Source organism: Danio rerio, chromosome 15 (genome assembly GCF_049306965.1).
Source record: "Danio rerio strain Tuebingen ecotype United States chromosome 15, GRCz12tu, whole genome shotgun sequence".
Lineage (NCBI taxonomy): Eukaryota > Metazoa > Chordata > Actinopteri > Cypriniformes > Danionidae > Danio > Danio rerio.
The window spans coordinates 3602678-3620987 of NC_133190.1; the positions used below are offsets into that span (position 1 = coordinate 3602678).

Genomic DNA, 18310 nt, shown 5'->3' on the forward strand with positions numbered 1-18310 from the left:
AAATAGCCTAAAGGGGCTAATAATTTGGTCCTTAAAATGGTGTTTAAACATTTTTAAACTGCTTTTATTCTAGCCAAAATAAAACAAATAAGACTTTCTCCAAAAGCAAAAAATATTATCAGACATGCTGTGAAAATTTCCTTGCTCTGTTAAACATAATTTGGGAAATATTATTATATATATATATATATATATATATATATATATATATATATATATATATATATATATATATATATATATATATATATATATATATATGTATATATAAAGTCCAAACCAAAGGTTAAAGTTCACAGGACCGCTCTCAAGCGGTGGACGTCTTCATTCTTTTTGCTTGCTGCCGAACCGCGTCATAGCTCATTACCATAAAGTTAACTTGATTTCAACTCTCCTTACATCGGCGAAGACGTGCCGCACTGCAGTTTTAATATATTCATAACCGCGTTCATATTTTACCATCATACTTAAAAATAAAATTTAAAAAACTATAAAATAAAAAACGCCAAATTTCGCATAATAACTCTTGTATAGTTCTGACACTCGAATACCCTGCCAGAAAAGTCTAGTGGCTGGGAATGACCTTTTTACAGTGTCTGCTTTAATGTTAATGTTGTTTTTGGTGTGTTTACATAGATGAAGATGGCCACTGTGTAAATGCACAGTACAGTTACGAGTTTATTGCCACTTTATATCATTATAATATGATATATGCCTTCAGTGATTTCCTGAAGGTAAATACCAAAAAATAAAGCCACTGGAATAGCTACAGCAGTCGCGATCGTCTGATCTCATATGAAGTAAGAGATCGCGATGACATATGATGACTTGTGCAGGTGTTGTAGTGCCAATTCTTAGGAGTAAATTTTGAAGTCCTTCCTGTTCACACTCGGTTTTAGGGGCCAGGGGAAAGGGGAAGGGGTACAAAATTAGAATTGGGATTGGACCTTAATTAACTGAACACATCTCTAACCAACTCAAGCCTATACATCAGTTAATCAAAGGAAAGTGTGTGGTGTTGCAGGTACTTTCCACACAGTTTTTCGCACTGAATAGCAGTCACAGAAAGGTCACCTGGCAGGACGATCTCCAGATTGAGAAAACCGAACACCAGCAGGTGCGTATTAATTTTAAAGAGCCTGCTTCCTGTCCTCTGTGAATGCGTGACAACCCAAGTCCTGACCCGTCCCTCGCACACAGCTGTCCCTCCGGAGACAGCGTGGTCAGGCGAGGTTGAAAAGCAGCCGGACAAGGAGACGCAATCCCATCTGGCTGATGAAAATGTCACCGAGTCCAAACTGAACAGCAGGAGAACACGATGTGGAGGAACGCTCGATATTCAGAGTCCCCAATGTGACTCCATATGGGACAGTGCAGCAATGCAAAGTAGACACGTCCTACACTTTTCTTTTTTTACTTTTTATTTTTGTTCCCTTAAGTCCACTTCATGGTAGTGAAATCCATCTCTTCCATCCTCTCACTGACCCTTACAAGGGGCATCAGATTTGAAGAATGAAGCTATGCACAAGACTTTTGGCCAGCGGAGAAATTAAAACGGTCGTGCCCAACTGAGTCTGGTTCTCTCAAGGTTTTTTTTCTTCACTCTCCCATCAGGTGAAGTTTTTTTTCCCTCTCCGCTGTCGCCACTGCCTCGCATGGTTCAGGATTGGTAGAGCTACGCATCGATGAATTTGCTCTTCAGTGTTTGAACTCTCAGTAATGATTAAATCACACTGAACTGAGCTAAACTAAACTGAACTGAACTTAAACACTAAAACCTGAACCACACTGTTCCAGTTACTATGACCATTTATGTGAAGCTGCTTTGACACAATCTACATTGTAAAAGCGCTATACAAATAAAGCTGAATTGAATTGAATTGAATTTGGTATTTCCCATGCGCAAGTTCATATGATACTTTTCAACGCCGGTTCATTGGGGATATGTGCCCATGGATACATTATTAAGAAACTGCAAATATGCACCCTGGCATACGTCCAGCTGTATTTTGTGTGTAGAACAACACTATAGGTGTGGTATGACGTATGATATTTTCGGGTTAGAGTTGTAGTCTATTGTCCAATTTATTTTATTACTTTATTACTAAGATATTGCTAAAAACTGAAATTACAATTTCTGGCAAAAGAAAAGACTAGCCAGAAACCAAACTGAATGTTCTTGCATTTAAAAAACTGAGAGTAATCAAATCAAAAACACGACATAGTCTACAAACCTTTTTAAAAGTTTCACTTTTGACTAGTGCTGCAGGAAACCACTCATTTCAAGGAACAACACAGAGCAGTGAAGGTTTATGAAACTAAACTTCTGAAGGCCGTCAGTCAAGCTCTCTCAGCGACGTTTTTGTATTGTGTTTCGTCTGGTCTGACCCTGACAGGGGACATGTAAAAACTGTGCCCACTGGTGTTGTGGTTCAGAGAGGACTGTTCAGTGAGAGTCAGAAAATTGAATTCGAAAGGGCTGAAAGCAAGCAAAGGGTTCAAGAGGGAACAGAAAGAAGACTCCTCTAATAATCTTCCATTTCAAAATGCAAATAGATTCATAGCAACATTGGGTATGTGGAATTCTGGCCAGGCGCAGCACACACAGGGCACTGCCACAGATGGATTTCGCTGCTGCTAGCTCTCTAGCCTCGTCCTGGTGTATAGTTTTGTGTGAAAACCTAATATGTAGTTCTGATTTTCTAACCTGGGGTGCTCAATCATGTTTCTAGAAACTGGCCTTGCAACAGAGTTCAGCAGCAAACTTGATCCCACGCAAACTAGCTAAACTACATATTCAGTAGCACTGTTAGAATCCATATGATCTGATTACTCAAAATATGTGTGGAAACTCAGTAACTTTTTTAGTTAAGTTAGTAGAACTTAATTTTATTTAATACTGCCGCAAAGGGCCGCACGATTCTAATGTGAATCACGATTTTTATTTTTTATTTTTTTTGCTTAAAATCAAGATCACGATTCTGTAAATGTAAAATAAAGGTTAATATGAGTAGCCTATTATTATTACTGTTAATTTTCAAACATATGTTAAAACAACACTAATAATTTTAGGCCTATGTGGAGGCCTACTGTTGCTAATTGCTAAATTTTGTATTATGGTGGACTTGAACAGACTGTCAATATGTCCTGTTTGTTAATTCACAGTAAAAAGATGACTTCAGAATACAACTATTCATAATTATAAAATTGAATTATTATGTTTGACACATGTGCTTGTCATCTGTCCCTGACAGCATTATTAGACCATATTATTTCCATTAGATATAGGCTAGGGTTGCTATACTGACACAGTAAACATTTATTTTCATGCACGACACTGTCTGTTCGCTATGAAAGAAAAAACATATCAAATGCTTGTCGTAATCATAACTCTAAAATGCGATATGATCATTTAAATGAGGTTTCACTTTCACTTCCTAGCGGGGCCCATGGCTGCTGTCACTGTGAGAAAAAACACACACGCACAAATCAAATCTCCCGCACGGCCCTCAAACGATCGCTCTGTGCACTTTATTCACAACTTCATTACTTATTATTAGGGCCAGACGAAATCTGCAGATGTTTTTTGCTATTTCTGCTGAGAATTTTGGTAAAAATCTGCGGATTTCTGCGGAATTATTTTGGGAGTATCCAGCGGAGTATCAAAACTAAAACCTTAATATATGAAACAAAAAGTAATAAAATACTGAATAAAAACTGAATAAATTTAGATTTACACATTTACTCAAGTAAATAAACAGAATTAATGATGGGCTAAAAATCTGCAGAAATCTGTGAAATTCTGCGGAAAATCTACGGAAAATCTGCGGAATTCTGCGCGCGCAGATTCCGTGTGGGCCTACTTATTATTCACAGCCTATGCAGGTTGTGTTTACTAAAGTAGGCGTCATTTGCGTGCACGCTCTCGTTCTGAGCAGTAAACAAACAGTGCGTCAGCTCACGTGCCATTTCGCGATCGTGAATACATCATAACATGAAGACAGAAATTATATTTTGGGTGAATTATACCTTATAAATACAGTATGTGACACGTTTAACGCCATTTGAAGGTGTCAATGTTGCTGTGAAGACTTCTGCGGCCGCCTTTTCTTCTCTCCTGATCTTGTCTGAATACTAGAAAAAGCTGAATTAGGATTGTGTGTAGGGTCGAATCGAGATCGTGATCTTTTTTCGATTAATCGTGCAGCCCTACTGCCGCAACATGTTTGTGATGACAACTTCAGCACATTCTCTCATTAACCCTCAGTTAAAAACGGTATGCGAGCTGAGTAGCATGTTTGAATTCAGAATATTCGAAAAAACGTAGTCGAGAAGAACCTGGATGACCTAGTACAGGGGTGTCCAAACTCGGTCCTTGAGGGCCAGTGTCCTGAATGAATTTGAAACCTTGGAGAAATTGATGTAAATAATGCTAAGGATATTTATTGGCCTGAACAAATATTTCCTGACAGCATTCCACTACCATGCATTCCAGAAAAAAACTGTCTCGTTATAGTTTCATCAATCTCTCTCTCTCTCTCTCTCTCCTCCTGTCTATCTTTGTGTCACTCTGTGGATTTAGTCAAACTCTTCTGCTGGATGAGTGCAGGGTTGATGGCAGCAGAGCGCAGAGATGCCAGCTGTCCATCACAGCTGTCAGCGTCTCCTTTGGTGCCAAAATCAAGAACCGATTCACAAGGTCAGAGATACAGTGGGCTTTCAGTTTTCAAACAACAGGATTATTTTCTCTTCCAATCTCGGGCTCATTTAATCGCTCAAACCTTTGAACTTCCATCTCTCAGTGCATCTCTTAATCAAACGATCTTGTTCTGCATCTCTCCGCAATCTTCCTCTATGTCACTGAACTCTGCAGCTCTGTTCCTAAAAGGGTTGGCAACGTATCAAGACATCACAGGCACACATCTGCCGTGCGGATTCTTGAAGTTATGTTTTATTCTTATGCATTCTATAAGCCCGTGTATGATCTTTATCCCTAGTTGGCACTGTCACCTTGAGATTAAAGGGCCATGACACCCCCCACTTTCGGTTAAAGTCTACTTCAGAATTTTTTTAAAAGATGCATGATTAATGGGCGTGGAGCTCCGCGAGCATCGGGCAGGAGTGAGCGTGGCCAGCAGGGGAGAAGGGGAGCGAATAACTGTTGTTGACAGTTAGCACACAAAATGAGACACAAACCATAAGGAGACGCATGAGTTTATAGTTTACAACGTTAAAATGCAAAGAAATAAATTGCAATTTAATGTCCTGCTACATTTGTTATTCGTAATTTCATATACACACAACCACAATTTATATCATTATAAAGATAAGTGTGTTTATGTAAACACTATAAATGTGGATTCTCCCTCGATCCCGGGTCTAAATTATAGATCTGAATGCAGACTCAGTGCAGCAGGTCTCCTGACCTGCCTATTTTAACCATTAGCCCTGCTGGTAATAAAGAGGATTTAGGCGAACACAGCAGCACGGCGATGTGTCTGAATGTGAACGAACTCCTGATAAAAGTCAACGTCCGCCATTCTTCAATTCTCACACTGCTCTCCCGACAAAAATGCTTGCAGCACACACACAGCTTTGCTGTATGATCGGCCCTGACAGGATCGCGGGGAAAAAACATGCAACAAACCCCGTGGATCATGGAAACAAACACATACGAGCCTTCATAAACGGCTACGTGCCGTCGGTCTGTGTCTCACAGCTTGTTTGAAACTGGCAGGTCTGCCTTTGGAAAGCAAGTGCTCTCATGAATAATTAAGCAGCCGGCTCTTCTCATAGGATAAGAAAGCTCCACTATGAATAATAATGAGAAACCGACGTGTCATCATTGCACTTGCAGTACTGCGCTACGTCGCTGATTTTGATCCCGCCCCAAAAATCATTTTAAACCCGGAAGCTGAAATCAGCTGACAAAAGCTCAAAATCATCCAGTTTTCCCCACAATTAAAGCTGACAGGTGCTAACATTGTCTTACCTGATGCTCAACACACACACACATCTGTTAATATAAAAAAAAAGTTCTCCAGTGTGTCCTGAACCTTTAAAAAGCGGCTGAGCTAAAAGCTGACAAGCCGGGAACGCACACACACACTGTATTTCTGACGGGAGACACGTGAACTAGGAGAACGTTTTTCTCGTATTTCTGACGCGCTTGAACCACATTAGACAGATTATAACAGCTTTAACAGACACATTTCTAAGTTGTGTGTCACAAAAACACTCTGTTAACCATTAAAAACGGTATTGAAACCCATTTTCGGAGCGCAAATTACCAGTTGTACACGCTGTAAACTAAAGTTTTTAGCATTCTACCGGAAGACGCTGGTCGATATGGCGCCCTCCATGCAGCAGCCATGAAAAAGGTCTATAGACATGAAATTGTTCTGAAATTTGAAACAAATGTAGTTTTAAACATAGGATCCCAGCAAAACAACTTTACTATTAGCAAACAAACATCACTGCGATTGGCTTATTTGAATATAGTTGACATTTTTCAACTTTTCAACACTCAGTCAATCTCACAATCCCACGCATAAGCCATCCGCTCAGCTCCCATAGAGACTGGACAGAAAACACCCACTCAGCTCCGCACCAGTGGACACGTACTTGGTGCTCAGAAAGCAGCTGCCCGTAGACGGCAGACAGCAAGGCCGCTCGCTGGGTTTTGGAACTGAGCTATTTGTCTCTCTCCGCATCTCATTGGTCCACCACATGGCACACCACAGCTCAGCAGTGTCAATGCCTCGTCAGCCCCCTTTTCAATCAATTCCGCCCAAATGACTTTCACTGGCAGCCTCTCAACGGCTATAAACAGGCACATTTCACCAGTGACGGCCATAAACCTGATCTGTGGGTCGCAGGAAGTACAAGATATGCTGAAGCTAGAGCCTTGATTTATTCTGTGTTTTCACCTCGTGTCTCCATCCAGGAGCCAAACAGAATGTTTCGGCCAATCAAGGCTACGAGCTATATATTAGAATCCTCTCTCTCTCTTTTTTTGGTTCAGTGGCATTATTGACTTGTGTGTACTGCATTGTTTCTTTATCAGCAGCTAGCTTGTAATCAGTTGCATTCAAAGCAAGCAGCAAAACAGATAAGGGAATATTAATTAGAGATGCAAAACCAAACTGCAGAGAAGATCAGATATTCCAGAGGAAAAACTCATTGAAAGTTGGACAGCGGCGAACACACTTCAGATTTCTCTGATGTATGAATGGAAATGAGATTCTTGTAACACTGCAGTCTCTTCGTCATCTGCTCTACTGACATGGGGCTGCGTCTATTTCTGCTGTTTTGCTAAGAATAGTCAAACATTGTGATGCTTACCAGAAATAGACCACTGTAACACTCTAGAAAGAGTGCTGGGTATTCATTAATTACATAGACAGCGGCTTTAAATTAAACTACAGAACTTTCCTTCTCAATTAAGAACAAACACCAATGCATAAAACCAGAATGAAGCAGAGTAAGGGTGAACGTTTCCTCCTGTGGTTATTACCAGGATCATGCACATACACTATTACATAATGACCACCTGCCTAATAAGCTGTTCCTCCACATGCTGCCAAAACAACCCGAGGAAAAGAGTCTACAGGAAGTGTCCTGTGTTATCAGTAGACTTCGAGGAGTAGAAGAGGATTCAACCTGGTGGTTCAGCACATCTATTGAGATCTGGGAAATTTGGAGGCCAGGGAAACATCTTGAACTTGCAAGTTGGAGCTAAACTATGCAGAGCACCTTCCCTCAATGTCAACCAATAGGTTCAGAGTCTAGTTTCACCCTTTTGGTAATATGCTGTGGTTTGCTTTTTTGCCTTTTATGTAGAAATGTTGCTTTGTATTCATTTGTTTGTTCGTTTGTTTTGGTGTTGTTTATTTTTTGTTTGTTTATTTTTTCGTTTAGTTTAAATATTTAGTAATGCTGCTTTGTATTTATTTATTTATCTACTCATTCATTTATTTATGTATTTATTTATTTATGTTTGTTTATTTTCATTTTGTTTAAAGATTCAGTAATGTTACTTGGCTTTTTTTTTCATTTTGTTTTAAAATTCAGGAATGTTGCTTTGTATTTATTTATTTATTTATTTATTTATTTATTTATTTATTTATTTATTTATTTATTTATTTATTTATTTATTTATTTATGTGTTTGTTTTATTTTTTCATTTTGTTTAAATATTTAGTTACGTTGCTTTTTATTTATTTATTTATTTGTTTGTTTGTTTTTTCATTATGTTTAAATATTTTGTAATGTTGCTTTGTATTAATTAATTAATTACTTAATTAATTAATCAATTAATTAATTTATATATTTATTTATTTATTTATTCATGTGTTTGTTGAAGATTCAGTAATGTTGCTTTGCATTTATTTATTTATTTGTTTGGTTTTTATATTTTGTTTAAAGATTAAGTCATGTTGCTTTGCAGTTATTTATTTATTTATTTATTTATTTATTTATTTATTTATTTATTTATTTATGTGTTTTTGTTTAAAGATTCAGTAATGTTGCTTTGTATTTATTTATTAAAATATTTATTTATTTATTTATTTATTTATTTATTTATTTATGCGTTTCTTTATTATGTTTAAAGATTCAGTAATGTTGCTTTGTATTTATTTATTAAAATATTTATTTATTTATTTATTTATGCGTTTCTTTATTTTGTTTAAAGATTCAGTAATGTTGCTTTGTATTTATTTATTTAAATATTTATTTAGTTATTTATTTAAAGATTTTGCAAAGTTGCTTTGTATGTATTTATTTAGTAAGTTATTTTTGTGTGTCAAGATTCACTAATGTTGCTTCGTATTTATTCATTTATTATTCATTATTTCATGCTGTGGTTTCCTTTTTTGCTGTTTCTGAAAGGTAAAATAGAAATAATTGTTTGATGGCAAACAAGAACCATCTAAAGAACCATACCACTCAGTGGAAACAAGCCATTAGTAGAGTTTTACCAAGCATTCTTCCATATATTTAGAGGCGCTGGGATTTTATGATTGTTTTTCCAACTCATTGCCATCAGGAAACAACAAAAATGTCAGCAACTTAAAATCAGTTAAACACAGAAAAAAAGTAATATATTAGACTCACTTCTCTCCTTGAAGTTTGTTGGTTTTCACAATCAAGTCCTGGGTTTGCTCTTTGGCTGCCTGTTGACACAAAATATGACAGCTGAGTTGCAGAAATAAACAGCATGTTTGTTCTTCAACAATATGTTTTCATACAGTATATGTTCTTCTTGAATATTTTTTATAATCCAGCAGGCTTTAAAGAACCTTGATTTCACATCAGACATGCATATCTATCTATCAATGGAAATATTTACAAGAAGTTTTTGGTTAATGGCACAGTAGGTCATTTTCACCACCAGAGGGCATGTGTTTACAACAAACAAAGGTACATTTTTATGACAGTGACTGCAGTGCTTTCCAGACATAGAGCTCTACTTTAACGTTCTAGGTGCAAAGTCTAAAGCGCAGGGCGCAAAAACATTAAGGGCTTGTCTGAATACACTTATTTTAAGGACGGAAAAAAAACGCTCTGCGCCACAGTGCATGGTCTAACAGGGTTGTGCTTATTCTCTTAATGAGTTATGGGTGTGTTTTGAGCATAACGTGCATTAAACCAATCAGAGAGTCATCTCCCATACCCTTTAAGAGTCAGTTGAGTCAGTCAGACCATGTTGTGCTGTGACACAGTTTGCTGCGGAAATGTGCGATTTTTCTTTAAATCCCTTACCTACATAATTGTAGGTATCTAAAAGTGCATGTGCATAATTACCTTTAACCTGTTTGTCATTTCTTCACAGCAGGAGCTCATGGCTTGAACGTCTTCATGAACGCTCTCCAGCTCCTAAAGCAGAAACACACACTTCAGATGCCTGCTTAAACACATCTGAGCAAAATGAGCACTCACAGTATATAAACCAGATTGAAAACTTTGTTATAGAATTGAATGCATCTTAAAAACAGGTAATATGTATTTGTCTATTTATCTATTACTTATGTATGGTTACACATTATTTATTATTAATCTTTATTAATATTATTAATAATTATTATTTAAAAATGTATAAATAAAAATACAATTATTTTATTATTGAAAAACATTTTTCTTATTTTTTTTTAATTTAGAAATGTTGCTTTGTAATCATTTGTTTGTTTGTTTTGGTGTTGTTTATTTGTTTTTTTGTGTATTTTTTCATTTAGTTTAAATATTTAGTAATGTTGCTTTGTGTTTATTTATTTATTTATGTGTTTGTTTATTTTAATTTTGTTTAAAGATTCAGTAATTCTGCTTTGTATTAATTAATTAATTTATTTATTTATTTATTTTGTTTAAACATTCAGTAATTCTGATTTGTATTAATTAGTTAATTAATTTATTAATTTGTTTGTTTATTTATTTTATTTATTGTTTAAAAATTTACTAATTCTGCTTTGTATTAATAGAACGTAATAAATTAATTAATTAATACAAAGCAGAATTACTGAATCTTTAAACAAAATTATTTTAAAGCATTTATTTATTATTTGTTTATTTGCATGTACATATTTATTTCTGTTCGTTTATTCTTTAAGTCTACAGATTGTTTTATGTAATTGCATTATATTTATATTGCTATTTCTTTAATAATTATTTTACATATCTCCTTTTGAAGTAACTAATTTAATATACTGAAAATGTAATTAATTTCTGTAATTCGAAGCAGAATTTTATTATTTCTTTATTGAAACGCAAAGCTGACAGAAACAAAACTATCTGAATGGAGCATATACTAACCTACATATTATTCATTCATATGCCACCAAACAGTTAAAAACCGCAGTGTGACAGACAAGCAGATATACGAATGTAAGTTAAGTGGACATATTCACTGATGGTCAAGGTTATTCAGACCTTTTTTCTGGATGAGCTTACGTTATTCAGTGGTAGTTATAGGAATAACATACCTTATAATGTGGCGATTGCCCATTCAGATTCAAGACATTCCAGACAGTCGTGTAATAAGAAGGTCTGACACATTTCTAGTATGTTAGCAAGTTGATTAAGCACACTATGATAAGATAACGGTTTTGGATCATCATTTTGATTTTAAATAAATGTTTAAATAAATAAAATTTGTGAACCTATAAAGATCTTTCATGTGTCTAGGCTCTGCTATACTGTTCTTGCGAATTTACCTCCTTCACGTCTTTAAAAATGCGCACAAACTCTTCATTGATGGACAGGCTGCGTCTCTCGATGTCTCCTCGGAGGTTCCTCCTGGTTCTCAGGCTGTTCTCAGTGAAAAACACGGACAGAGATTTCAACGCTTCCAGCATCTCCTACAAATGCAGACAAAGACAACAAAATATTGAACATGAAAAACAGTCACAATGATCCACCCTCATGTGATTTTTTCCTCAGCTTGCTTTATGCCAAAAGATGTCTAGCTTTGCTATGGACAAAGATGCAAAGACTAAACGCTACTCAATGAATAAGTTAAATGTTGTCAAGTCTGCCATTAGAAAAAAATAACTTGTATACTAAAAGCTAAACAGCATGTATTTAAAAACATATGGAGTCCTTTTATTAGTTATATTAAAGAAGTGGAATTAACAGAGGAAGAAGTTGATGAATAATTCTTGATGGACAATGCAGTTCCAGCTTTATAGTTCTGTATTGATACATTCTTTTATATATATATTTGCTGTACCTAGTACTCAGTATGATTTTAATTGTCATGTTTAAATAGATTACCATTAATGACAAAAAGAGGAGCAGCTTTATTTATTTTGTTTGCTTTTAGTTTTTAATATATATATATATATATATATATATATATATATATATATATATATATATATATATATATACTCATATTTTGTAAAATTTGTAAATGCAACAAGGTTATTGTTGTAAAAAATGTTTGTAAAATGTTGTATTTCAATGTGTACAAACCGAAAACGAAAAATAAAAATATTATAGAAAAAAAAAAAGAGTTTAACATATAATAAGTATAATACACTTTGCTGTAGTATCGTTCAAAACACTAGCATTTATATTCTTTTTTTTTTGTGTGTGTGTGTGTGTGGGTAACGTTAAACACAAATAAAAAATCCTGGATGAAAGCATGGTAATACCATGGAACTACATTTACACTGAAACCTCTAAATTGTAAAACATAACCATACTTTATTTTGTGTAAATCTGCAGCAAAATCATATTTATCATGAAATGCGTTATAAAATCATATTTATTAACGTTGATTTCATATACTATTGAATGAGTATGGATGTTTGGATGTTTCCCAGTGATGGGTTGCAGCTGGAAGAGCATCCACTGCGTAAAACTAGAGGTAAAATTGGTTTTATATTTGCACATTCATTCATTTAGAAGACTCTATATCAGGCATGTCCAAACTCGGTCCTGGAGGGCCAGTGTCTTGCTGAGTTTAGCTCCAACTTGCTTCTAAACACCTGCAGGAAGTTTCAAGTATATCTACCAAAAGCTTGATTAGCTGGTGTGTTTGATGAGGGTTAGAGCAAAACTCTCCAGGACCGAGTTTGGACACCCCTGCTCTATATAGTTTACCATGTTACTTTGAATAGTCGAGCGACATTAGCATGCAGGTAGGGTTGTAACAATATACCGGTATGACGGTCTATCACGATTTGAACGTGCACGATTATCATACCATGAACAATTGCATATCAACGGTTTTAACCCTAAAGACCGAGACTGCCGCCCGCGGCTAAAAATAAGTATTGCTCCTAAATGTTTAATAACTTTTGATCCGCTGATCCCATTCATACAATTCAAAGATTGACATAAAGAAGAGAATCTCTTGTTCAGCTTTACAGTGCTGTATCACATAACATTCGCGGACTTTTTTTTTTTTTTTTTTTTTTTTACATTCGCGGACTTTCAGAGGCTCCGGAATCAGTGCGGTTACGTCATCAAAATTTGACAACGCTGATTTGACAAAGAAACGCTCGTCACTGTGTCTCCGGACAAACCAGACATGATACATTGATGCATTGTCCCTCCTCCATGCCCAGATTGGTTCAAACTTGCTATATCCCAACCAATAAGCATAGGTTTCACTTTTGTTTGTGGACCAACAATGAGCTTTTTGAACAACACGGAATGAGAGATAGGCATACATTTATGCGCGGCTAAATAAAACGCAAAAAAAAAGTTTTGCATGAAATAATTCTTATACTAAGTACTTTTGCATGCACAGCAGCACAGAAACATGACAAAACAGTGACACAGCAAAGACGAACTGCTGCTCTTGCTGTTTTCAAAAGACGCAAATGAAGGTGCAGCTGTTTGTCTGCATTGCAGACAACCATATCCAAATCCATATCCACAGACAACCATATCCATGCTGGCACATAAAACCTTAGGATGTTCCATATTGAATCTAGTTTCGTTATGTAACTATTTATAGTATAGTAAATATTTATATCTATTTTTTACTAAGGATTTGCACCATGTTTATTTGGACTTTGACACATTATTTATTATTTTCTTATTTTTTTATTTGTTCATTGTAAGTGGTGTTGTTTATAGTAACTGAAAATATATTATTTGGAAAAAGTCAAATTTGCTTCACTGTTCTATTATTTTGTAACACTTTTTTTTGTTTAGTTCATTCCCAGACCTTTTGGGCAAATACACTGTCAGTAAATAAATGCATTTTTCCCCCCATAGAAAAACCTTTGTTCAGTCAGAAAACGTGTTCTTATTCTTTTCAGGGTCTTTGCTATGAGAATTACTATTTAATACCGTATACCGCGAAACCGTCAAACCGTGGTATTGTTTTAGACGATTATCATACCGTAAAAAATTCATACCGTTACAACCCTACATGCAAGTATAACTGAAAATAACATTAACACTGTTTATTTGACTGTGAACAGTGTTGTACTTTGATAGTCATTGGCTGCTAATATGATTTCGCTATTTCGGGGGGAAAGTCTGAATGTGCGAATATAAAACCAAGTTCACCTCTATTGCAAACATATGCTGGAATAGTTAGCGATTACGCTGGAAAATGACCGAATGAATAAATAAGCTGTCCCTATGATAAATACAGTTCTGATTCATTGAAAAATCCAGCTTAAATCAGCCTAAGAAGTTGGGCTGGTTTTAGCTGGCCGACCAGCCGGCTTTTAGAGGGGTTTTGGCCCCTTCCAGGCTGGTTTCAAGCCATTTCCAGCCTGGTCTTAGCTGGTCAGGCTGGAAAGTGACCAGCAAAAACCCTCTAAAACCAGCTTAACCATCCTGGTTTAAGCTGGACATAGCTGGTTTTGCAAGGTTTTGCAAGGCTGGTCAAGCTGGTTTTAGCTGGTCATCTCCTAGCCTGTCCAGCTAAAACCAGGCTGGAAATGGCTGGAAACCAGTCTGGAAATGGCCAAAACCCCTCTAACTTAGAACCAGGCTGATCGACCAGCTAAAATCAGCCAACCATCCTAGGCTGGTTTAAGCTGGATTTATCAGCAGGGTTATTATTATATCGACTCAGTAATCCAGCACGGCGTATAATTTAAGTGAAAATTACCTAAAATACGCAAATAGCCTGACAATAAAGACGTGCTGTTTGGTTAGTAATTCACGTTTCAGAATATCTGGCAGTGACAGGTGCAATGAGTGTATGAAAAAGAGCGCTAACAGACAGACATAACGTTACCTTGTCATTGTCGAGTCGCGTCTCCAGGATCTTGTGCAGTTTTCTGGACAGCGGATTGTTGGGCTGTGAGGACACATTATTATTGCTGCTGTTGGAAGCATCAGCTGTCAGATCTGCTTTGGTCTCTGCCATATTCAACATCATCCACGTCAACCTCCAGGAAGATGTTTTGAGTAACGATCAAAAATGTCCCGCCACTACAAGAGCTGGAGACTTTAGTTCCGCGTAATGAGTCGTGCAGGGTGATGGGGGAAAGAAAGAGTGCTAGAAATCCGCACATGATCATGCAGGGTAAAAACAAAGCATCTCAAAAAAAAATAAATAAATAAAATATTATACTACATCAGAGGCCACAAAAGTGCAAAGTGCAAAAAAAGTGCAAAACGTTTTTGAGCAGAAAGTTCTTGCTTAGAGAAAGATTATTATTATTATTATTATTATTATTATTATTATTATTATTATTAATAATAATAATAATAATATTATTATTATTATTATTATTATCATCATCATCGCTGCATTATTATTTATTAAGTTATTATTATTATTATTAAGTTCTTGCTTAGAGAAAGATTATTATTATTATTATTATTATTATTATTATTTCATGACTATTTTTATGATTATGATTATTATTATTTTATTATTATTATCATTATTTCATGACTATTTTTATGATTATGATTTTTATTATTTTATTATTATTATTATTATTATCATTATTTATTACTATTGCTGTATTATTATTATTATTGCAGGGTGAGGCAGTGGCGCAGTAGGTAGTGCCGTCACCTCACAGCAAGAAGGTCGCTGGGTCGCTGGTTCGAACCTTGGCTTAGTTGGCGTTTCTGGGTGGAGTTTGCATTTTCTCCCTGCCTTCGCGTGGGTTTCCTCTGGGTGCTCCGTTTTCCCCCAAAGTCCAAAGACATGTGGTACAGCTGAATTGGGTAGGTTAAATTGGCCGTAATGTATGAGTGTGTGTGTGTGAATGTGTGTGTGGATGTTTCCCAGAGATAGGTTGCAGCTGGAAGGGCAAAAAACCTGCTGGATAAGTTGGCGGTTCATTCAGCTGTGGCATCCCTGGATTAATAAAGGGACTAAGTCGACAAGAAAATGAATGAATGAATAAATGAATATTATTATTTCTGTATTATTATTATTATTATTATTATTACTGACAGGATAATGATAGCTTAAGTATTCTTAAAAATATTAAAACCTGAAATTACACTGTGGGAAGCAGCTAATTATTTTCAGGAGGACAATTAGATCTCGATGAAAATGTAACAATACGGAAAGTTTTGTTTGAGGATTTATTTGTTAGTTCAACCAACCAAAAAACTAACAAACATGCAAACAAACAAAAGATACACATTTATAAAGTTATTCCAAACAATTGTAATACAAAACAATTAAGTTAACTTAAGTTGAACAAACAGTAAAAATTTGTGTATTCTTTTCTTTTCTATTTTTGTTATTTTTCTTTTCTTTTATTTAATGTTTTGTAAAAAAAATATATATATATAGTATAACTGTGCACATTGTATACAGCACATTTCTTTAAAGCAGTCTTGACATTAACTTCCCCTCGCCAGAGGGAAAACTGGAGTTCCCTCAACGATGCATAAACACACCAGCAGCAGATATTGCACCCGCGAGGGCAGAAACCATTGACTTTGAGCTGTTTGTGCTCAGAGGGACTGATGGAGGAGAGTGGAGTCTTTGAGGATGTGACTCTCAGTGTTATTCAGTTATTCACACACACACACACACACACACACACAAACACACACACGCACAGTCGCACACCAGCACGCCTCCTCTGACCTTCTCTGTCACGACATCAGCTGAACTAAAGTACTAATTGCTTATTCTGCACTGGTCAGAAGTCAGTACTTTGACAAATATTTAAAGGCAACCAAAAATAAGTCTCTGGTGTCCCAAGAGTGTGAATGTGAAGTTTCAGCTCAAATTACCCTCAAGTAACTCTTAGCTGAATTCTAGAAATTTGAAAAATGTCTAATCAAATATTGTGAACTGTCTTCATGGCAAAGGCTTAACTAGGTTAATTAGGTTAATTAGGTTAACTAGGCAGGTTAAAGTAATTAGGAAAGTTATTGTATGATGATGTTTTTTTTTCTGTAGACAGTTGGGAAAAAATAGCTTAAAGAGGCTAATAATATGGACCTTAAAATGGTTCATAAAAAATTAAAAACTGCTTTTATTCTTGCAGAAATAAAACAAATAAGACTTTCTTCAGAAGAAAAAAATATTATCAGACATACTGTAAACATTTCCTTGCTCTGTTTAACACCATTTGGGAAATATTTAAAAAAGAAAAAAAAAACAAAGGGGGGGCTATTAATTATGACTTCAACTGTATATATATATATATATATATATATATATATATATATATATATATATATATATATATATATATATATATATATATATATATATATATATATAATTTTTGGGTATATATACTAAGTTTTACTTAGAGTAGAGTGTGAAGAGGACTATCCCCATGCAGTGTGCGGGTGGGCGGAGCCTCGAGTGTGTGAGCGAGTCTTCAGTCACTGCTGCGCTCAGTGTGGGACACACGCACACGCACTGCTCAGCGCTCCTCGGCTCCTATCATACACACTGGGATTATTATTACTTCAGCGTTTTCTGACAGAACTGACACCGAAATAAACAGACTCCAGCAGACCCCATTTGAAAGGAATTTAAGGTGCGTTTTCTGCACGCGCACCGTTCAGCGGATAAAGTTTATTTCTCCTTCAGGATCCCATGAAGCTTCAGTTAACACACGTCGCTCACAAAACACATACATGTGAGTTATTATCGCATTACACCATGTTTCTTCGGTGCATTCATGGTTTGCATGATAATGTTAGCATGGCATGGCTTTATGTGAGAGAGGTGTCTATTAATAGAGGATTACATTTGCTGGAAACTTCTTTCCTGTCAGTATAAGATGTTTAAAGCCTTACTTTATGGATATTTACATTCATGTTATTAATAAACAGGCAGCTTTAATACTAAATTAAGTAAATTCTAATGTTTATGCTATGAATATAGCTTTATTAATGAGAGTTATTCTAAATATTCACATTATGAAAGTGGAAATGTGTGGTTGTAACCTCATTTAAGACTCTTAAAATATACATTTTACATAAAGTAAACATAAAGTAACATACAGTTTGATATAAAACTTGCATTTTTAATGGTTTAATTTTAAACTAATGTTTTTTTTTTAGCACTGGACAAATCAATCATGATTAAATAAAGTTAAAAGTTTGTATTTAATTTCTATATATTTATCTTAAGTATAAAGAAATACACACAGGCATGCATATACTAGAGAAAATGTTTATGTATGTTTAGATATTATAATATAATATTATATATATATATATATATATATATATATATATATATATATATATATATATATATATATATATATATATATATACACATTTAAAGATATACTAACTATATATAATATTGAGGTAAAGTTGGTTCTACATTTGCATATTTGTTCAAAGACAACTTCTGACATGCTCCTTTTATTTTCACCATCGTACTTTGAAT

The 18310-nt window shown here is 35.2% G+C and overlaps 2 protein-coding genes across 6 annotated transcripts in view; one reads left to right on the forward strand and one right to left on the reverse strand.

Moving 5' to 3' along the window:
• The window catches only part of cog6 (component of oligomeric golgi complex 6), a 79678-nt gene extending 64796 nt beyond the window's left edge, over positions 1 to 14882 (reverse strand). Inside the window, exons 1-4 of one of the 2 annotated variants that reach the window (XR_012390420.1) lie at positions 14708 to 14882; positions 11211 to 11354; positions 9808 to 9879; positions 9118 to 9176 (exon numbers count right to left, since the gene is read on the reverse strand). Coding sequence is in view for 1 of the 2 variants with exons in the window: in NM_001320347.1 (NP_001307276.1) it covers positions 9118 to 9176; positions 9808 to 9879; positions 11211 to 11354; positions 14708 to 14851 (419 nt within the window). In the remaining variant the exon portion in view is untranslated. The remainder of the gene's footprint in view (positions 1 to 9117; positions 9177 to 9807; positions 9880 to 11210; positions 11355 to 14707) is intronic. The other variant, NM_001320347.1, reaches the window with a different exon arrangement.
• A 2418-nt stretch (positions 14883 to 17300) lies between these two features.
• LOC100334706 (lipoma HMGIC fusion partner-like) overlaps positions 17301 to 18310 on the forward strand; it is a 127295-nt gene continuing 126285 nt past the window's right edge. For all 4 annotated transcript variants that reach the window (XM_073924316.1, XM_073924318.1, XM_073924319.1 and 1 more), the window contains exon 1: positions 17301 to 17546. The gene's annotated coding sequence lies outside the window, so the exon portion shown is untranslated. The remainder of the gene's footprint in view (positions 17547 to 18310) is intronic.